This window comes from Oncorhynchus tshawytscha, linkage group LG02 (genome assembly GCF_018296145.1).
Source record: "Oncorhynchus tshawytscha isolate Ot180627B linkage group LG02, Otsh_v2.0, whole genome shotgun sequence".
Lineage (NCBI taxonomy): Eukaryota > Metazoa > Chordata > Actinopteri > Salmoniformes > Salmonidae > Oncorhynchus > Oncorhynchus tshawytscha.
The window spans coordinates 16,239,518-16,261,996 of NC_056430.1; the positions used below are offsets into that span (position 1 = coordinate 16,239,518).

At 44.9% G+C, this 22,479-nt stretch overlaps 1 protein-coding gene across 4 annotated transcripts in view; it reads right to left on the minus strand.

The window, feature by feature from the left end:
- LOC112263077 (voltage-dependent calcium channel subunit alpha-2/delta-2-like) overlaps nucleotides 1–22,479 on the minus strand; it is a 296,787-nt gene that overhangs the window by 20,291 nt on the left and 254,017 nt on the right. For 2 of the 4 annotated variants that reach the window (XM_042331135.1, XM_042331133.1), the window contains 8 exons: nucleotides 22,343–22,408; nucleotides 13,513–13,587; nucleotides 13,174–13,293; nucleotides 12,907–12,978; nucleotides 10,264–10,335; nucleotides 5,094–5,155; nucleotides 4,214–4,290; nucleotides 1,002–1,062 (listed from right to left, as the gene is read on the minus strand). In XM_042331135.1, coding sequence (XP_042187069.1) covers nucleotides 1,002–1,062; nucleotides 4,214–4,290; nucleotides 5,094–5,155; nucleotides 10,264–10,335; nucleotides 12,907–12,978; nucleotides 13,174–13,293; nucleotides 13,513–13,587; nucleotides 22,343–22,408 — 605 coding nt within the window. Of the gene's footprint in view, nucleotides 1–1,001; nucleotides 1,087–4,213; nucleotides 4,291–5,093; nucleotides 5,156–10,263; nucleotides 10,336–12,906; nucleotides 12,979–13,173; nucleotides 13,294–13,512; nucleotides 13,588–22,342; nucleotides 22,409–22,479 lie in introns of all 4 variants that reach the window. The other 2 variants (XM_042331134.1, XM_042331138.1) reach the window with 2 other exon arrangements.

Here is a 22,479-nt window from a genome sequence, read left to right on the forward strand (position 1 = left end):
GCATTTTTTTTTTGACCCAAGAACAGTTGAGAACAAACACACAACGTGTGTCTGGCTTCTCATATTCCCTGAGCGGGTATATGGACAGCTCTTATTTACAATACCCAGATGCACATTCCCAAACACTCTCACAGCACACAAACCCATAGAAACTCATACGCATGCATGTCCTGAGGCTGTCAGGATATTCAAACATGCCTACGAGACAGACTGTCAAGAGTGAAATATGGAGTGAAGGGCTGGTGAACGCAACACACTGGCAGCAGACAGAGTGAGTGTACTTGTCAGTCTTTCAGCATGGAGCTGGGAGCTTTACAGGATGAAGGTCTGATCATCACAAAAAGAAAACATGCAAAGGATTTCATTCACCTTTTATACACATTATACTGTAAATCTTTATTTCCTTCAAGTAGGTATTCTCAAGATTACATACTGTATTCATACTGCAGTCACAAACACACCTTGGAATATGCATACACACAAAACCATGCAGCACCAACTGGCAACATGCAAAGGATGTGAGGTAGGACAGGAATAGTTCTGGGGGCAGGGAGGGTAAGTTTTGGGATGGGAGGGGTTACTTTGGGGCAGGAGGCGAGAAGGATTGAATGCACTGAAATTCCAAAAAAGTAGACTATATAAATTCTGTTGTCAGAAACGGTAAAAAACAAAAACACAAGTGTCGTCGGACTCCTAACTTTGTCAACAAAGAACGCACAAAGTCAAACCATGATATGAGAAAACCCACAGCAATGACACTACAACAAAATGATCAACGGCACAGTCTTGAACACCACAGGAAAAGAAATGTGAGGTGTGACTGACAATAACAAATGACTAGTGGCTGAGGAGATTTCTTGGTGTGACGTTAAGTGTTGGGGGTTGAAGGAAGGTGGTGGAAGTGGACAACTGAGTAATGTTGTGGGCTGAAGGTGGTGGAGACACTACAGTGAGGACCATCAAAACAAATGGGAAGACAGCAAGCATTCACACAGGGCTACCTGGGAGCTATGAATACATGTCCTTCAGACTCAAAACTGTTTGGCAGCAGAGATTCAAAATCTGCAACAGAAAGGGGAAGATTATCTGGGAAGAGCCATGAGCAGAGCAGTGGGGGGTTCTGGGTACACAGCGGCTGTTCTTCAGGGGTGCAGGGAACGCGGAAGGGAGTTACCATAGCAACACCAAAGAGGAATCATGGGGGATACACCAGCGTTAGCCAATATGGTGCCTCAAATGCAACCTGACTCTGCCCAGCACTCACTTCTTTCTCATTTTCCACTTTAGTTTATTGCCATTGAAAAATCATAACCAGATGAATCCAACCATTTTGATTTCAAGTTAATTGTTCTTTTTTTATGTCGGAGAACTGACTTCCATCACACATCATGAGGGGAAGTGAGTTCTCAGACAGATAAACCCATAATGAGTGCATTTCACAGTCAGGCATCAACATGGCCAACTATTGCAGGGGGAGGTGGGTGGCGCAGGGGTCCCGATGGAAGTGGTCATCCCTCAGACTGGCAGGGGACACGACACCAAGAGACACACAATCAGGGGGAAATGCATTGCATTGTGAAGGGCATATCAAGGGGCAACTTGCTTTACCTCTAGTACATTAACCTTATTCATTTTCATTCAGATATAAAAGTTAGATGTATCTATGAGTCTCTTAATTAAACACTGTAATATATCTGCTTTTATCAGACATCTTTTACATTTTAGATCATCTCTATAAAAGTAGAGAAAGTAGATGACAAGTAGATGATACATATACATATTTGAAAACTGATAAATTGACTGTAGTGCCCAGGTAGTGTTGCACCCACAATGCCGTGCACATCCGGGTCATGTATTTTTTTTGAGGAGGAGGAGGTAGAGGGCCGTTCCCCCAGCAGTCTGAGGACTGATGGGGGATGAGGGAGACAAGCTGATGGAGACAGGGGTTACAGAGGGACGACACACGAGGCAGGCGCCACGGGGCGCTCTGCCACGTACCCAACAACATGAGAGGACCAGGGTGACCCACAGTGTGGCCCTAAAGAGATCCGTCAGCAGCACTAGCTGACACGGAGAGGGACAATATAGGTTGAGCTAACTAACACAGTCTGTTGTTCTGGTGTCAACTTCATTAAAGCTAACATGCTAATAACCTTAGTTATGCTAACATGGGGATTTAATCACCTGAGCTTAAACAGCTTGGCTACAATGCCGGTGGCCTTAGTCAAGCTAACATATTAATAGTCTAACTATTAATAGTCATAATAATGTTGTAAATAGTTGATAAACTCTGGTGACATTCAGATGCACTATCATGTGGACCAATGAACTCAAATGGGACCAGCCTCAGTTATACTAATAAAACAATGGGGTTAACTTCAGTTTGTTTAACTACATTATAATGACAAACAATGCTTCATCATTACAGGTAGAGCTTTGCCTGCTCTAGTGGGAGGACAGTTAATATGGAAGACGTTCTTTTGGAACCGATGGCGGCTCCCTCAACTCCTGTACACTGGTGTGAGAGTTAAGACATCCTTTCAGCTACAATGACATCGCGAGACAGCAGATAGAGAGAGAGGGAGGAATAAAGAGATGGTAGAGAAATAGTGAGAGAAAGGGACACAGAGAGATGGAGAGAGGAGACAGAAGGAAAGAGAGAGAGATGGATAGTAAAGTGACACGACCAGTTTAGAGAGCTATCCACAGAGGGGAGGTGTAGAGAGGACAAAATACAGAGGTTTTAACAGAGAACGTGGATAATATCTGTCTTCTTTGGGTGTTTGAAGGTGTTGTGAGTGTGACTGAAGCACCAGAGACGTGGGGGTGAGGTTGGAGACTGGAGGAGCCATCTTGAGACAGATGGGGTCTGAGCTGCAGCAGGAGTGCGGGTGAGTGGGTGGGTGTTTGGGTGGGTGGAGAGTGAGGAGGAAGAGGAGGAAGAGGAGGGTCTTGAAGGCAAGATGGGCAGGAACAGAGGCAAGCAGGCTGGGACAGGTGAGGGTGGGAGGAGGTTAAGAACGTAAGGGTAGGGAACGTGGACCAATATGGAGTATACTTGCCCTTGGTGTATTGCACTGTGTGGATCCATCAGAGAGGTAGTGAGCAAGAAAAGAAAGGTTTGGGGTAGGGGGAGGGGGGTCACAGACAATATTTTATTCAATTATTATTTGAATAAAAATATTGCTTTCTCAAAAGAAAGAAACCAATTAAGTCAAACAGACGAGAAAGAAAAGAAATGAAGAACAAACACCTTTTTTGCAAGAGCAAACAAGAAACTGAACAGAATGAGAAAAATAGGAAATCACAATGTTGAGAAACTGAAAGAAATAAGAAACGGAAAAGGACAAAACCGGCACGGTGAAAGTTAACCATGAAAACCCGAAATAGACGTAACAGAAAGAACCAGGAAAAAAGTGGAGCAACAGGGTCTGGAGAAAGAAAGCATGAGAGAGATAACAGGTGTCCCCATTCAGACCCACTAAACCCAAACTCCCACAGAGGAAGGAAGGACAGACCCTCATCATGGGCCATGGGAGTTTATCTACTGAATGATTCCAAAGCTGAATACAAAACAGCAACAAGGTACATATCTAGGAACTCAACAGGAAGACAACTCATTACAAATCATAACAAAAACTTAACAGAAAAGAGTGAAAAGCATGCCTGTTTTCACGGGTTTGGAAACATTAAAAAACATGTTTATGAACACATACGCTTCAGAATCATTGCTTGTTGGTGGAGAAGAGGCGAGAGCATTTGGCAAAGAAAATAAATAGCACAAGATCACCATTATTTTCACCTTAGTAACACAGTAAAACCACAGCTTTCACCTTTCTGCTAGTTCAGGTTTTTTCTTCAACAGTTGTGAAGAAAAAAAATCACCATAGTTAACAGCACAGTATGAAGACAAGAGGGTAGATAGAGGGGGCTGTAGATAAAGGAGGCTGTATAAGAAAAAGTTTCACTCCCAGTATATCCTTGTCACTGTCACAGGGAAGGAGAGGGGTGCAAGGAGAGAGGACGAGAGGAGAGGGTGGGTATAGAGTGCTCCACTCTGATCGTCCCTACGATGGTGTTCGCCGGAGACCCAGGGAGGTCCCAGGGGGGTCCCCCTTGACTTAGTAAGGGGGGCGTAAGGTCATATTTGGGAGAGAGAGAAAAAAGAGAGAGAGAGAGAGTGGGCTGGTGTTGGGTGTCTCCTGGTACTTACACTGCACCTGCAGGATCTGGTCACTCAGGTTAGCCTTGATGTGGTTCTCACTGTATGTGGGCAGTACCAGCCCTAGACTGGAGTGGTGAGGCAGACACACAACCACATCAGAATCACATTATATCTGCCCTAATATATACACACACACACACTCAAACAAACACACACAAATACACACAGAGCCTTGAACAAACATGACATCATTCCCTAATTGGGAGGTGTGAACAACCTGCACTCACACAACAAAATAGGTTCAAATGTTCAAGCTTAATGACGTGCTTATAGAATTGAAGAGAGGGACATTGCTCAGAAACCAAACAGCTGGCTCCCAGCCAACATAGATGCAGTAAAAATCCTCATCAGGCATTTCTAGGACTATTGAATATCATCAAATGTAATTGGCAGTGTTGCTAGGAGGAAATATCATTATAATTGAACCTCAACCGTTCAACCTAGTTTTGGAGATTAATAAAATGAAAAAAGCATGCAGTTCATTTGTGTTTAGGATCCTACTAGTGTTCTTTCGCAAGAGAAAGGAGTGTCTTAATGTTGATTCAGGTGAATAGTCCACTATGTAGACAGCAGGCACATTAATAACCTGAGTGTATTCTCTAAATGTACACACACCAGTGGTTGATGAAGGTCAGATGATGTCACTCCTATGGTCAGGTGAAAGTTGGATTTCACTCATACCTTCAGGTCTGATCTCCGTCTTACCGCCAGGGTCATAGTCATTAGCGCACACCGTTGCAAACCGTAACGAAACATTTTGTAACAAAAAATGTTTTGCAAACAAAACAAGTTTTTTATTGGGCAAGTTCAGGTAGTCCCTCCCCGTTTCGTTTACGATCGAGATGAAGGCTGGTAGTTTAGCACTCACCTGTAATCTGTGCCCTCCACTGGTGTCCAGGTATATGTCCGCATGGCCTCATCAATGTACCTCTGAAATCAGACAACAACATCAGATCACCCTGATCAGCACCAGAATCACTTCCTCAAACACAACCTGGACTACAGTACAAGTTTGAATTTTTGTCATTACTCAGTTATTCTGGATGGTGCCAGTATGGATCATGGTTAAGCCTCATATACAGTGGGGCAAAAAAATATTTAGTCAGCCACCAATTGTGCAAGTTCTCCCACTTAAAAAGATGAGAGAGGCCTGTAATTTTCATCATAGGTACACTTCAACTATGACAGACAAAATGAAAAATAAAATCCAGAAAATCACATTGTAGGATTTTTAATGAATTTATTTGTAAATTATGGTGGAAAATAAGTATTTGGTCAATAACAAAAGTTTATCTCAATACTATGTTATATACCCTTTGTTGGCAATGACTGTCACGCCCTGGTCGAAGTATTTTGTGTTTATCTTTATTTATTTGGTCAGGCCAGGGTGTGGCATGGGTTTTTGTATGTGGTGTGTATATATGGGGGATTGTAGCTAGTGGGGTGTTCTAGATAAGTCTATGGCTGTCTGAAGTGGTTCTCAATCAGAGGCAGGTATTTATCGTTGTCTCTGATTGGGAACCATATTTAGGCAGCCATATTCTTTGAGTTTGGTGTGGGTGATTGTCCTTAGTGTCTTTGTTCCTGTCGCTGTGTTAGTTGACACAAGTATAGGCTGTTTTCGTTCCGTTTATTGTTTTGTAGTGTTTTGTGTGTATTCGTGTTACGTTTGTTTGATTAAACATGGATCGCAATCTACACGCTGCATTTTGGTCCGACTCTCCTTCACCACAAGAGAACCGTTACAGAATCACCCACCACAAACGGACCAAGCAGCGTGTCAACAGGCAGGAGCAGCCCAAAGAGGAGAAGAGGCAACAGAGGCAGCAGCAGCAGGAGCAGCAGCAGCTACAGTGGGAGAGGTTGCACCACCTGGAGAAATGGACATGGGAGGAGGAACTGGACGGTAAAGGACCCTGGGATCAGCCTGGAGATTATTGTCGCCCCAAAGCCGAGCTGGAGGCAGCAAAAGCAGAGAGGCGGCATTATGAGGAGCTAGCACGGCAGAGCGGATGGAAGCCCGGGAGTCAGCCCCAAAAAATTCTTGGGGGGGGGCTCACAGGGAGTATGGCTACGCCAGGTAGGAGACCTGCGCAAACTCCCTGTGCTTACCGGGGGGCTAGAGAGACCGGGCAGGCACCGTGTTATGCAGTGGTGCGCACGGTGTCCCCAGTGCGGGTGCATAGCCCGGTGAGGTATATTCCAGCTCCTTGGATCGGCCGGGCTAGAGTGGGCATCGAGCCAGGTAAGGTTGGGCAGGCTCGGTGCTCAAGAGCTCCAGTGCACCTGCACGGTCCGGTCTATCCAGTACCACCTCCACACCCCAGCCCTCCGGTAGCAGCTCCCCGCACCAGGCTTCCTGTGCGTGTCCTCGGTCCAGTACCACCAGTACCAGCACCACGCATCAGGCCTACAGTGCGCCTCGCCTCTCCAGCGCTGTCGGAGCCTTTCTCCTCTCCTGCGCTGCCAGAGTCTCCCGCCTATCTAGCGCTGTTAGAGCTTTCCTCATCTCCAGCGCTGCCGGAGTCTCCCGCCTGTTCAGCGCAGCCAGAGCCTTCCTCCGACACAGCGCTGCAGGAGTCTCCCGCCTGTTCAGGGCAGCCAGAGCCTTCCTCGTCTACAGCGCTGCCGGAGTCTCCCCCTGTTCAGCGCAGCCAGAGATGCCAGTCTGCATGAAGCAGCCAGAGCTGCCAGTCTGCATGGAGCAGCCAGAGCTGTCAGTTTGCATGAAGCAGCCAGAGCTGTCAGTCTGCATGGAGCAGTCAGAGCTGTCAGTCTGCATGGAGCAGTCAGAGCTGTCAGTCTGCATGGAGCAGTCAGAGCTGTCAGTCTGCATGAAGCAGCCAGAGATGTCAGTCTGCATGGAGCAGCCAGAGCTGTCAGTCTGCAAGGAGCTGTCAGTCTGCAAGGAGCTGTCAGTCTGCAAGGAGCTGCCAGTCTGCACGGAGCTGCCAGTCTGCACGGAGCTGCCAGTCTGCAAGGAGCTGCCAGTCTGCAAGGAGCTGCCAGTCTGCAAGGAGCTGCCAGTCTGCACGGAGCCGCCAGAGCTGCCAGTCTGTAAGAAGCCGCCAGAGCTGTCAGCCTACATGGAGCAGCCAGAGCCGCCAGTCAGCGTGGAGTAGCCAGAGCCGCCAGTCAGCATGGAGCAGCCAGATCTTTCAGTCTGCCAGGATCCGCCAGTCAGCCAGACTCTTCCAGATCTGCCAGTCAGCCAGACTCTTCCAGATCCGCCAGTCAGCCAGACCCTTCCAGATCTGCTAGTCAACCAGACTCTTCCAGATCTGCCAGTCAACCAGACTCTTCCAGATCTGCCAGTCAGCCAGACTCTTCCAGATCTGCCAGTCAACCAGACTCTTCCAGATCTGCCAGTCAACCAGACTCTTCCAGATCTGCTAGTCAACCAGACTCTTCCAGATCTGCTAGTCAACCAGACTCTTCCAGATCCGCTAGTCAACCAGACTCTTCCAGATCCGCTAGTCAACCAGACTCTTCCAGATCCGTCAACCAGACTCTTCCAGATCCGCCAGTCAGCCGGGATCTGCCAGAACTGCCAGTCGGCCAGGATCTGCCAGTCGGCCAGTATCCGCCAGTCAGCCAGGATCCGCCAGTCAGCCAGGATCTGCCAGGATCTGCCAGTCAGCCGGGATCTGCCAGTCAGCCAGGATCTGCCGAAACCACCAGCCAGCCAGGATCTGTTAGATTTATCTACATTCCTGAGCTTCCTCTCACTCCTGAGCTTCCTCTCACTCCTGAGCTTCCTCTCACTCCTGAGCTGCCTCAGTCCCGAGCTGCCCCTCAGTCCCGAGCTGCCCCTCAGTCCCGATCTGCTCCTCAGTCCAGTGGGTTTCTGGGTGAGGACTACTAGGCCATGGTCGGCGGCGAGGGTGGACTATCCAGGGACGCGAGGAGAGGGGACTAAGACATTAATTGAGTGGGGTCCACGTCCCGCGCCGGAGCCGCCACCATGGACAGACGCCCACCCGGACCCTCCCTATTTGTTTTGAGGTGCGTTCGGGAGTCCGCACCTTAGGGGGGGGGGGTTCTGTTACGCCCTGGTCGAAGTATTTTGTGTTTATCTTTATTTATTTGGTCAGGCCAGGGTGTGGCATGGGTTTTTGTATGTGGTGTGTATATATGGGGATTGTAGCTAGTGGGGTGTTCTAGATAAGTCTATGGCTGTCTGAAGTGGTTCTCAATCAGAGGCAGGTGTTTATCGTTGTCTCTGATTGGGAACCATATTTAGGCAGCCATATTCTTTGAGTTTGGTGTGGGTGATTGTCCTTAGTGTCTTTGTTCCTGTCGCTGTGTTAGTTGACACAAGTATAGGCTGTTTCGGTTTTCGTTACGTTTATTGTTTTGGAGTGTTTTGTGTGTATTCGTGTTACGTTTGTTTGATTAAACATGGATCGCAATCTACACGCTGCATTTTGGTCCGACTCTCATTCACCACAAGAGAACCGTTACAATGACAGAGGTCAAACGTTTTCTGTAAGTCTTCACAAGGTTTTCACACACTGTTGCTGGTATTTTGGCCCATTCCTCCATGCAGATCTCCTCTAGAGCAGTGATGTTTTAGGGCTGTTGCTGGGCAACACGGACTTTCAACTCCCTCGAAAGATTTTCTATGGGGTTGAGATCTGGAGACTGGCTAGGCCACTCCAGGACCTTGAAAAGCTTCTTACGAAGCCACTCCTTCGTTGCTCGGGCGGTGTGTTTGGGATCATTGTCATGCTGAAAGACCCAGCCACGTTTCATCTTCAATGCCCTTGCTGATGGAAGGAGGTTTTCACTCAATCTCACGATACATGGCCCCATTCATTCTTTCCTTTACACGGATCAGTCGTCCTGGTCCCTTTGCAGAAAAACAGCCCCAAAGCATGATGTTTCCACCCCCCATGCTTCACAGTAGGTATGGTGTTCTTTGGATGCGACTCAGCATTCTTTGTCTTCCAAACACAACGAGTTAAGTTTTTACCAAAAAGTTATATTTTGGTTTCATCTGACCATATGACATTCTCCCAATCTTCTTCTGGATCATCCAAATGCTCTCTAGCAAACTTCAGACGGGCCTGGACATGTACTGGCTTAAGCAGGGGGACACGTCTGGCACTGCAGGATTTGAGTCCCTGGCGGCGTAGTGTGTTACTGATGGTAGGCTTTGTTACTTTGGTCCCAGCTCTCTGCAGGTCATTCACTAGGTCCCCCCGTGTGGTTCTGGGATTTTTGCTCACCGTTCTTGTGATCATTTTGACCCCACGGGGTGAGATCTTTCGTGGAGCCCCAGATCGAGGGAGATTATCAGTGGTCTTGTATGTTTTCCATTTCCTAATAATTGCTCCCACAGTTGATTTCTTCAAACCGAGCTGCTTACCTATTGCAGATTCAGTCTTCCCAGCCTGGTGCAGGTCTACAATTTTGTTTCTGGTGTCCTTTGACAGCTCTTTGGTCTTGGCCATAATTGGTGGCTGACTAAATACTTTTTTGCCCCACTGTATCTGGATGGTGCCCGTATGGATCATGGCTAAGCCTCATATATCTGGATGGTGCCAGTATGGATCATGGCTAAGCCTCATATATCTGGATGGTGCCAGTATGGATCATGGCTAAGCCTCATATATCTGGATGGTGCCAGTATGGATCATGGCTAAGCCTCATATATCTGGATGGTGCCAGTATGGATCATGGCTAAGCCTCATATATCTGGATGGTGCCCGTATGGATCATGGCTAAGCCTCATATATCTGGATGGTGCCAGTATGGATCATGGCTAAGCCTCATATATCTGGATGGTGCCCGTATGGATCATGGCTAAGCCTCATATATCTGGATGGTGCCAGTATGGATCATGGCTAAGCCTCATATATCTGGATGGTGCCCGTATTGATCATGGCTAAGCCTCATATATCTGGATGGTTGCCCGTATTGATCATGGCTAAGCCTCATATATCTGGATGGTGCCCGTATTGATCATGGCTAAGCCTCATATATCTGGATGGTGCCTGTATTGATCATGGCTGAGCCATATATTGATGACTTACCTCATCAACTGACTTAATTAGAGTCTTGATTTTCTTTTGCCCTGATTTGCCATCAATCATTTCTCGACGGATCTGAGGGAGAGAGAGAAACAGACAGAACAGGAGGAAGGCAAAAAAGAGATGGAGAGTTTCATATACTTTACAGTTTTTTACAATCACTTTGGCACTAATTTCAGAACCTAGTGGTCATTTTTCAAAACTCTAGACACAAAACTCAAAACAGTCATCACTTGTAACACAGGCTGTCCAATGTTCAAAACATTGCATTGTGCATTCATATCTTTAAAGAAACCTTGCACTTGCAGAATCATTGGTTCAAATAACTAATTTATCATGAAATGCCATAGGAACATTAATTTAGATCACCCACACACAAGATACCGACAGTTTCACTGTGTAGTTGTTCGTTCAATCATTAAATATTGCAGTACAAAATATGTGATACATGTTTCATTATGGTACTACACGTAAATACATCACTGTAAAAGGACTAGTAGAGAGAATACTACAGACACAGTGGAATCATTAAACAAACATTTATTGACATTTATTGATGAAATACAATAAAATCCCTCATAGGTTTCTTTGAATCAAAGCAAAAATAATTAGCTACAAAAAAAGAAAAAAACTACAGCAAAACATCAACTGCAGTGTTCCTCACCTGACTTACTGTAAAAAGCAAAACAAAGGGTTGATTACTGTACTTCTATATTTCCATCAACCCTGTCTTGTGGATTTGGCCATAGGTTCTTATCCACATCACAATGAATGTTTTCCATAGCCAAACATCTTGGGAAGAATCTTCGGGCATGGCGAATCCAGGCCTGACACTGGTCCCTCATCCCTCATACTTCCGGCACCGACAGAGATGGCCGCCTCGCTTCGCGTTCCTAGGAAACTATGCAGTTTTTTGTTTTTTTTACGTGTTATTTCTTACACTAGTACCCCAGGTCATCTTAGGTTTCATTACATACAGCCGAGAAGAACTACTGAATATAAGATCAGCGTCAACTAACCATCAGTACGACCAAGAATGTGTATAAGACAGTAGTTTTTTTGGAATTGTTAGTTAGATTACTTGCTCGTTATTACTGCATTGTCGGAACTAGAAGCACAAGCATTTCGCTACACTCGCATTAACATCTGCTAACCATGTGTATGTGACAAATAAAATTTGATTTGATTTGATTTGGTCTGCCGTGATGTCATTGCATGCGTAATCCATGGCCTGGAGAAGGGTGGCTTGTTCGTGAGGGAGCCTATCATATACCTTCCACCTCCATGTGGAGAAATATTCCTCAATCGTGTTAAGGAAAGGAGAGTATTGGGGTAAGTACAGGGTGGTAAATTGTGGATGGGCTTGAAACCATGCTTGCACCATTTGAGCATGGTGGAACCTGACATTATTCCACACAATGACATAGGTCATGCCATCATCTCTACAGACCTGATTTAGCCCATCAAGGAAGGTTACATTCAAACAGTGAATCATGTGGCTCCCTGCAACTCAATATATAGAGTATATAGAGTAGAGAGCTTTAGTTGTTGTTCGACCAAACATTACGAACGGGCAAGATGCGTAATCTAAGCAACTTTGACCGTGGTATGATTGTTGATGCCACACATGGTGATTCCAGCATCTCAGAAACAGCTGCCTTCCTGGGATTTTTATGCACTACAGTCTCTAGAGTTGACAGAGAATGGTGCGATAAACAAAACACATTCAGTGAGCGGCAGTTCTGTGAGCAAAACACCTTGTTAATGAGAGAGGTCAGAGGAGAATGTCCAGACTCATTCAAGCTAACAGAAAGGCAACAAATGCTCAAATAACAGCTGTTTAAAACAGTGGTGTGCAGAAGGGCATCTCTTAACGTACAACACCATGAATAAATCAGGCTGTTGTGGAGGCAAAAGGGGGTCCTACCCAGTACTAGATAGGTGTACCTAATAAAGTGAGTATACAATCATGTCAAATCTGAAAACATGGTCTGGAAAAGTGGTACATGGGACCATAGACACAGTGTCTGATAAAGAATGATGATGAAATATCACATCCATAGATAATATAGTCCAATTGGTTCATGTTCCACGGTAATTGGTGTCAATGGATCTCGTTATCCTGAAACTTTCATGATCTAAACATGGAATATTGTTTGTCAGTTTCCATAAAACTATGCATTAAGAGTAATGCAACAGTACCTTATCATTTTCAGCAGTTGTATCAATTGATAGTTAGATCATTGTAATGAAATTAATAGACAGTCATCTCAGATGTAATGTGTGAATTGCATTTCGAAATGGTAATACTTTCATGTTAAGTTGTGTCATTTTGAACAGGTGATTTTAGTTCAATAAACAAGTTATATTAGCTTTATGTGTATTGTATCCAAGCAATTGGAAAAAGTGTTAAGAGTTTTGAAAAATTTGCATTTTGATCATCGGTTGTGAGTTTTGTGTCTAAGAGTTTTGAAAAATGACATCAAGTTTCCGAAATTAGTGCCAAAGGGATTGTAAAAAACTGTAACAAAAAGTAACTGTGACATTTAATTAAACGGTTCGGTCATTGAACCACTGTCACACAGCTGTAGTAACTATGACAATGTTAGAGATGTGTGGGTGTTTAGTTGTCTGAACTGTATTTACCTCCTCCTTTTTACTGTCCTCTAGCTCAGCATCCAGGAAGTCCAGGGTGACAGGTTCTCTGAAGTTAATGATCTGAGTGACAGACAGGCAGCCAATCAGACAGACGGAATAATACCAGTATCTGGGTAGAAAAGTCAAGAAAAAGTCAGAACAGAGGAATACTAATGATGTAGAAAAAGAGTCAGGAGGAGTCAGGAGGAAAATCTGGGACATAGAAATAGAATGAAGCCTGTTCTATTCATTCTATTACTATGGTCTGGGTCCTACCTTAGGTTGCAGGATGGGATGCATAGAGGACAGTCTTGATCCTACCTTAGGTTGCAGGTTGGGGTGCAGGAGCAAATAGCCATTTTGGTCGATCGCAAAGGTGTATCCATTGGCTCCAAGCTGTAGGGAGAGAAACGAGACTTAGAACCACTGCTTCTGTGTTGTGTGTGTGTGTGTGTGTGTGTGTGTGTGTGTGTGTGTCTATGCATCTGTGTATGTGTGTGTGTGTGTGTGTGTGTCAGTGTGTGTTTGTGTGCGTCCGTGTTTGTGTGCGTCCGTGTGTGTGTGTGTGTGTGTGTGTGTGTGTGTGTGTATGCATCTGTGTGTGTCTGTGTGTACCCTGTATGTTGGTGTCTTCCTCTTAATTTCGTTGATTGCAACATCCACCCCCATGACACCAAGGACAAGCTGCGTCTGTATAAAAACATTCCAGTTAATGGTTCCTGATCAACTATATGAGCATCTACACACACACACACACACACACACACACACACACACACACACACACACACACACACACACACACACACACACACACACACACACACACACACACACACACACACACACACAGGGGCGTTAGACTGACTGCTGAAAAGCTGTCCTCACCATCTGTGATTTATTACCATGTGTACATCTGATTAATCGATATCTCCCTGGAACTGAATCAATTTGTCATACTGACATAGGATCTTAATTTTAGCCAGTTTGTTACAGCAGGAAAATAATCCTGCAGCAACAGGAAATGTGAATTATTATGTGGAATCTTTTGTAGGGGTTCATACATTTTTTGTAAGGGAAAATTGAGAAGGCAATTAGAAACTTCAGAAGCCTTTTTCATCCCCCAAATACACTCGTTTTACATTTCCTGCATTACCAGGAAAGTTCTCCTGCAACAGGGTGATCAGATTAAGATATTACATCTGTAGCAGCATCAAATGAAATCAAATGTTATTTGTCACGTGCCGAATACAACAGGTGTTGCACTTACTGTGAAATGCTTATTTACAAGTCCTTAACCAACAATGCAGTTCAAGAAATAGAGATAAGAAAATATTTACTAAATAAACTAAAGTAAAACATAAAATAAAAAGTAACACAATAAAAAAACAATTATGTAAATGATCCGGGTGGCCATTTGATTAATTGTCCAGCAGTCTTATGGCTTGGGGGTAGAAGGTGTTAAGGAGCCTTTTGGACCTAGACTTGGCGCTCCAGTATTGCTTTCCGTGCGGTAGCAGAGAGAAGAGTCTATGACTTGGGTGACTGGGCCTTCCTCTGACACCGCCTAGTATATAGGTCCTGGATGGCAAGAACCTTGGCCCCAGTGATGTACTGGGACGTACTCACTACCCTCTGTAGCGCCTTACGGTCAGATGCCGAGCAGTTGCCATACCAGGTGCTGATGCAACCGGTTAGGATGCTCTCAATGGTGCAGATGTGGCAGATGTTTTATTGCCTACCCTTACCACCTGGGGGCGGCCCATCAGGAAGTCCAGGATCTAGTTGCAAAGGGAGGTGTTTAGTCCCAGGGTACTTAGCTTAGTGATGATATTTGTGGGCACTATGGCGCTGTGCTGTAGTCAATGACAGTATTCTCACATAGGTGTTCCTTTTCTCTAGGTGGGAAATGTCAGTGTGGAGTGCGTTTGAGATTGCGTCATCTGCGTCATCAAGTGCAGTCGCAAAAACCATCAAGCGCTATGATGAAACTGGCTCTCATGAGGACCGCCACAGGAAAGGAAGACCCAGAGTTACCTCTGCTGCAGAGGATAAGTTCATTAAAGTTACCAGTCTCAGAAATTGGCAATTAACTGCACCTCAGACTGCAGCCCAAATAAATTCTTCACAGAGTTCAAGTAACAGACACATCTCAACATCAATTGTTCATAAGAGATTGCGTGAATCAGGCCTTCATGGTCAAATTTCTGCAAAGAAATCACTACTAAAGGACACCAACAAGAAGAAGAGACTTGCTTGGGCCAAGAAACCCGGGCAATGGACATTAGATCAGTGGAAATCTGTGTCCTCTAGATGGAGTTGCACCCCTAAAAACAAAAAACATTTATCCTAAGAAACTAGCTCCCTGGTATACAGAAAATACCAGAGCCCTGAAGCAAGCTTCCAGAAAATTGCAACGGAAATGGCGCGACACCAAACTGGAAGTCTTCCAATTAGCTTGGAAAGACAGTACCGTGCAGTATCGAAGAGCCCTCACTGCTGCTCGATCATTCTATTTCTCCAACTTAATTGAGGAGAATAAGAACAATAAAAAAATGATTTTGATACTGTCGCAAAGCTAACTAAAAAGCAGCATTCCCCAAGAGAGGATGGCTTTCCCTTCAGCAGTGATAAATTCATGAACTTCTTTGAAAAAAAAATCATGATCATTAGAAAGCAAATTACGGACTCCTCTTTAAATCTGCGTATTTCTCCAAAGCTTACATGGGCTTGCTCCTATCTATCATTCTGATTTAGTCCTGCCGTACATACCTACATGTACGCTACAGTCACAAGGTGCAGGCCTCCTTATTGTCCCTAGAATTTCTAAGCAAACAGCTGGAGGTAGGGCTTTCTCCTATAGAGCCACATTTTTATGGAATGGTCTGCCTATCCATGTGAGAGAGGTAGACTCAGTCTCGACCTTTAAGTCTTGATTGAATGCTCATCTCTTCAGTAGGTCCTATGATTGAGTGTAGTGTGGCCCAGGGGTGTGAAGGTGAACGGAAAGGCACTGGAGCGACGAACCACCCTTGCTGTCTTCTGCCTGGCCGGTTCCCCTCTCTCCACTGGGATTTTCATGCTCTTCCATGCCGTCCCTAGGAGGGGCGCGTCACTTGAGTGGGTTGAGTCTCTGATGTGATCTTTCTGTCCAGGTTGGCGTCCCCCTCGGATTCGTCCCGTGGGGGAGAGCTTTGTGGGCTATACTCAGCCTTGTCTCAGGGTAGTAAGCTGGTGGTTGAAGATATCCCTCTAGTGGGGTGGGAGCTGTGCTTTGGCAAAGTGGGTGGGGTTATATCCTGCCTGGTTGGCCCTGTATGGGGGTATTGTCGGACGAGGCCACAGTGTCTCCCGACCCCTCATGTCTCAGCCTCCAGCTGCAATAGTTTGTGTTGGGGGGCTAGGGTCAGTCTGTTATATCTGGAGTATTTCTCCTGTCTTATCAGGTGTCCTGTGTGAATTTAAGTGTGCTCCCTCTAATTCTCTCTCTCTTTCTCTCTCTTTCTCTTTCTCAGAGGACCTGAGCCATAGAACCATGCCTCAGGACTACCTGGCCTGATGACTTCTTGCTGTCCCCAATCCACATGGTCATGCTGCTGCTCCAGTTTCAACTGTTCTGCCTGCGGCCTGTTCACCAGAAGTGCTACCTTGTCCCGGACCTGCTGTTTTCGGCCCTCTCTCTCTACTGCACCTGCTGTCTCTAACTATGAATGATCGGCTATGAAAAGCCAACTGACATTTACTCCTGAGGTGCTGACCTGTTGTACCCTCTACAACCACTGTGATTAATATTATTTGACCATGCTGGTCATCTATGAATGTTTGAACATCTTGGCCATGTACTGTTATAATCTCCACCCGACACAGCCAGAGGAGGACTGGCCACCCTCAGAGCCTGGTTCCTCTCTAGGTTTCTTCCTAAGTTCCCGCCTTTCTAGGGAGTTTTTCCTAGCCACTGTGCTTCTACATCTGCATTGCTTGCTGTTCGGGTTTTAGGCTGGGTTTCTGTATAGCACTTTGTGACATTGGCTGATGTAAAAAGGGCTTTATAAATACATTTGATTGATTGATTGATATTTGACCAAGGAGAGTGATGGAGTGCTGCATCAGAGGACCTGACCTTCACAATCACCCAACCTCAACCCAAAGGAGATGGTTTGAGATAAGTTGGACCGCAGAGTGAAGGAAAAGCAGCCAACAAGTGCTCAGCATATGTGCCAACTCCTTCAAGACTGTTGGAAAAGCATTCCTCATGAAACTGGTTTGTTTAACATGTTTGTTTAACACATTTTTGGTTACTACATTATTCCATATACAGTGGGGCAAAAAAGTATTTAGTCAGCCACCAATTGTGCAAGTTCTCCCACTTAAAAATATGAGAGAGGCCTGTAATTTTCATCATAGGTACACTTGTAGGTACACAATGTAGAAAATAGTACAAATAAAGAAAAATCCTTGAATGAGTAGGTGTGTCCAAACTTTTGACTGGTACTGTATGTATAATCACTATCGGGAGGACGTCGTCGATGCACTTATTGATGAAGCAGGTGACTGTATACTCCTCAATGCCATTGGATGAATTCTGGAATATATTCCAGTCTTTGCTAGCAAAACAGTCCTGTAGTGAGGCATCTGAGTCATCTGACCACTTCCGTATTAAGCGAGTCACTGATACTTCCTGCTTTAGTTTTTGATTCTAAGCAGGAAGCATGAGGATATAATTATGATCAGATTTGCCAAATGGAGGGCGAGGGAGAGCTTTGTATGCATCTCTGTGTGTGGAGGAAAGGTGGTCTAGAGGACTTTTCCTCTGGTTGCACATGTGACATGCTGGTAGAAATGAGGTAAAACGGATTTAAGTTTGCCTGTATAAAAGTCCCCGGCCACTAGGAGCGCCGATTCTGGATGAGTATTTTCTTGTTTGCTTATTTTTACATATTTATTTATTTAACCAGGTAGGCAAGTTGAGAACAAGTTCTTATTTACAATTGCGACCTGGCCAAGATAAAGCAAAGCAGTTCGACACATACAACAACAGAGAGTTACACATGGAGTAAAACAAACATACTGTCAATAATACAGTAGAAACAAGTCTATATACGATGTGAGCAAATGAGGTGAGATAAGGGAGGTAAAGGCAAAAAAGGCCATGGTGGCAAAGTAAATACAATATAGCAAGTAAAACACTGGAATGGTAGATTTGCAGTGGAAGAATGTGGCATTGTACAGCTCGTTGAGTGTGGTCTTAGTGCCAGCATCAGTTTGTGGTGGTAAATAAACGGCTATGAAAATATAGATGAAAACTCTCTTGGTAGATAGTGTGGTCTACAGTTTATCATGAGGTACTCTACCTCAGGCGAGCAAAATACCTCGTAACTTCCTTAATATTAGACATAGCGCAGCAGCTGTTATTGACAAATAGACACACACCACCACCCCTTGTCTTACCAGATGTAGCTGTTCTGTCCTGCCGATGTATGGAAAACCCAGCCAACTGTATATTATCTGTGATGTCAATCAGCCACAACTCGGTGAAACATCAGATATAAAAAAAATGTCCTGTTGGTAAGATAGTCTCGAACGGATATCATCTAGTTTATTCTCCAGTGATTGCAAGTTGGCCAATAGAACGGATGATAAAAGGGGGTTACCCACTCGCCAATTAATTCTCGCAAGGCACCCCGGTCTCCGCCCCCTATATTTATGTATTTTCTTCATGCAAATGACAGGGATTTGGGCCTGGTCTCAGAGAAGCAGTATATCCTTTGTGTTGGACTCAAAAAAATGATCTTTGTCCAGTTCGATGTGAGTAATCGTAAAACGGCAGCCATCCCCTCCGGTACCATTGTCCTAATGTTATGTGTGATTATCTCAAGAGTCAATATTTTCCATTCGATTTGAATAGTTGATTCAATGGGAGCTAACAAACAGAAGATGTGCAGTACACTGAAGCCTGATTCACAATACAGGGAGCCAAACCAAACCGAGCTGTACTGGGCTGGCCTGGTGATGCATCCACCATAGTTGCTGGAACCATGCTCGAAAGAAAACATTCAAGCCAGCACTACCCAGCTAGCACATTTGGTTCCTTGGAAGTTGTGGGAATGTACGTTTTTGGTTTCCCATTGGTTCTAGGAACTAAGCCATGAGTTTCATGACTGGTAAAACAGAACGGAGGTGAAAATTTCACCTGTTCTGGGAACATACATTTTTAAGTTGCAGGGAGATTCTGAGAACCTTTTACTATGGTTCCCTGAAAGTTATATAGTTTATTTGGAGGTTTTTGAATAACTTCCTTGAAACTTTCACTGAATGTTTCAATAAGTATTTTAAAAACACTGCTAGCTTAGTTGAACTGTTTTCAACTCCAAGCACAGATAAGACACATGGACATTCATTATAGGCATTAATCATGCAAACACATACATTTTTTTATTAGTGAGATTCAAACCTACGACCTTCTGTTCTCTATCCACGGAATTAGTCCACTGCCCCACCACAATGTTTTTTAACAAAGCTTTTTAGTTGATTAAAAAAGACCCCATTTCTATTTAACTAGGCAAGTCAGTTATTAAGAACAAATTCCTATTTACAATGACAGCCTAGGAACAGTGGGTTAACTGCCTTCTTCAGGGGTAGAACAACATATTTTTACCTTGTCAGCTCAGGGATTCGATCTAGCAATCTTCTGGTTACTGGCCCAACGCTCTAAGCACTAGGCTACCTGCCGCCCCACAAGCACTCATTAACATCAACTGAGGCCAATTAGTGGGCGTGGTCAACACACCAGAACACACTCAACAAGAGAGAGTGTTTTGTTGACACTGAAAACAGAATGTATCTCTTTTTAACATTGAACGTTGCAAATGTTTAATTTAAATGTTTTATTTTACCCCCTTTTCATGGTATCCAATTGTTAGTAGTTACTATCTTGTCTCATTGTCTCATCGCTACAACTCCCGTACAGGCTCGGGAGAGACGAAGGTCGAAATCAAAATCAAATCAAATCAAATCAAATCAAATTTTATTTGTCACATACACATGGTTAGCAGATGTTAATGCGAGTGTAGCGAAATGCTTGTGCTTCTAGTTCCGACAATGCAGTAATAACGAGCAAGTAATCTAACTAACAATTCCAAAAAAAACTACTGTCTTATACACAGTGTAAGGGGATAAAGAATATGTACATAAGGATATATGAATGAGTGATGGTACAGAGCAGCATAGGCAAGATACAGTAGATGATATCGAGTACAGTATATACATATGAGATAAGTATGTAAACCAAGTGGCATAGTTAAAGTGGCTAGTGATACATGTATTACATAAGGATGCAGTCGATGATATAGAGTACAGTATCAACGTATGCATATGAGATGAACAATGTAGGGTAAGTAACATTATATAAGGTAGCATTGTTTAAAGTGGCTAGTGATATATTTACATCATTTCCCATCAATTCCCATGATTAAAGTGGCTGGAGTAGAGTCAGTGTCATTGACAGTGTGTTGGCAGTAGCCACTCAATGTTAGTGGTGGCTGTTTAACAGTCTGATGGCCTTGAGATAGAAGCTGTTTTTCAGTCTCTCGGTCCCAGCTTTGATGCACCTGTACTGACCTCGCCTTCTGGATGACAGCGGGGTGAACAGGCAGTGGCTCGGGTGGTTGATGTCCTTGATGATCTTTATGGCCTTCCTGTAGCATCGGGTGGTGTAGGTGTCCTGGAGGGCAGGTAGTTTGCCCCCGGTGATGCGTTGTGCAGACCTCACTACCCTCTGGAGAGCCTTACGGTTGAGGGCGGTGCAGTTGCCATACCAGGCGGTGATACAGCCCGCCAGGATGCTCTCGATTGTGCATCTGTAGAAGTTTGTGAGTGCTTTTGGTGACAAGCCGAATTTCTTCAGCCTCCTGAGGTTGAAGAGGCGCTGCTGCGCCTTCCTCACGATGCTGTCTGTGTGAGTGGACCAATTCAGTTTGTCTGTGATGTGTATGCCGAGGAACTTAAAACTTGCTACCCTCTCCACTACTGTTCCATCGATGTGGATGGGGGTGTTCCCTCTGCTGTTTCCTGAAGTCCACAATCATCTCCTTAGTTTTGTTGACGTTGAGTGTGAGGTTATTTTCCTGACACCACACTCCGAGGGCCCTCACCTCCTCCCTGTAGGCCGTCTCGTCGTTGTTGGTAATCAAGCCTACCACTGTTGTGTCGTCCGCAAACTTGATGATTGAGTTGGAGGCGTGCATGGCCACGCAGTCGTGGGTGAACAGGGAGTACAGGAGGGGGCTCAGAACGCACCCTTGTGGGGCCCCAAAGCCATGCATCCTCCGAAACACAACCCGGAAGCCAGCCGCACCATTGTGTCGGAGGAAACACTGTGCACCTGGCGACCTGGTTAGCGTACACTGCGCCCGGCCCGCCACAGGAGTCGGTAGTGCTCAATGAGACAAGGATATCCCCACCGGCCAAACCCTCCCTAACCCAGACGACGCTAGACCAATTGTGTGTCGCCCCATGGGTCTCCCGGTCGCAGCCGGCTGCGACAGAGCCTGTGCACGAACCCAGAGTCTCTGGTGGCGCAGCTAGCACTGCGATGCAGTGCCCTAGACCACTGCATCACCCAGGAGGCCCTTGCAAATGTTTTCTTGTGGTTTTTATTAAACCTATTATTAATGTTCTGAAAACATGACTTTAAATAGAACCTTGAGGAAACCTGTAGGAAACATGCCGAAGTACTGAAATTCCCACAGAATAACATTGTTTCTTAACGTTCTCTGAACTAGTTGAGAACATTCCCAATGTCAAACCAGTTGGAGTACGCTCCTAGAATATTAACAAAAATGTTACCATGTTTGAACTTTTAGGAAACATTCTGTTAAAGTAATGAAATACCAAGAAAATAATGTTATTTTGTCAAGTTCCTTAAATGTGTTGAGAATGTTCCAGAGCCAAGCAACTATCCTGCACCATTCCCCGAATGTTGTGTGAAGGTTGTATGCTAAATAACCATTGGACAACCACGCTCTCACCAAGCTCTAAGAAAAATATGGTTCTCAAAGCTGCTGGGCCTGTTGCTACCTCAGGGGGTCAGTGCTGCCCTGCGGTCGGTCGGTGCACCAGGATGGTAGGATGCCATTAGACATGACTGATGGCCAACATTAGGGAGTTATAGACACAGAAGGGACTGTTGTGCAGTCAGGATTCCTGTTGTTTTACAATGATGCAAATCAGTTTGCTCTGAAATGGGAAATCTGTATCTAAGTTATGGCTCAGTACCGATGCAATATCTGTTTATGTATTGATTCTTGTGTTCCTCAAAGAGCCACAGAAGACAGAAATACTTTTACTAATGGCCCTGAGACCATTTGAAAATGAACTGTGCAATAACAAGTCTATTCATTTGTTAATCAGTGTAAACCCTGAGCTTCATGCTCCTGTTGATATTTACCTGAGAATTTGCATCAGCGGTGAGGTTGAAGACTGGCATGGTCCCAGTTATGACCAGACCCAGACCCTGAACACACAAACATCAATGTCTCAGTATATGGGACTTCAGAAGGTTGTGTTAGCATCTATATAATGTTT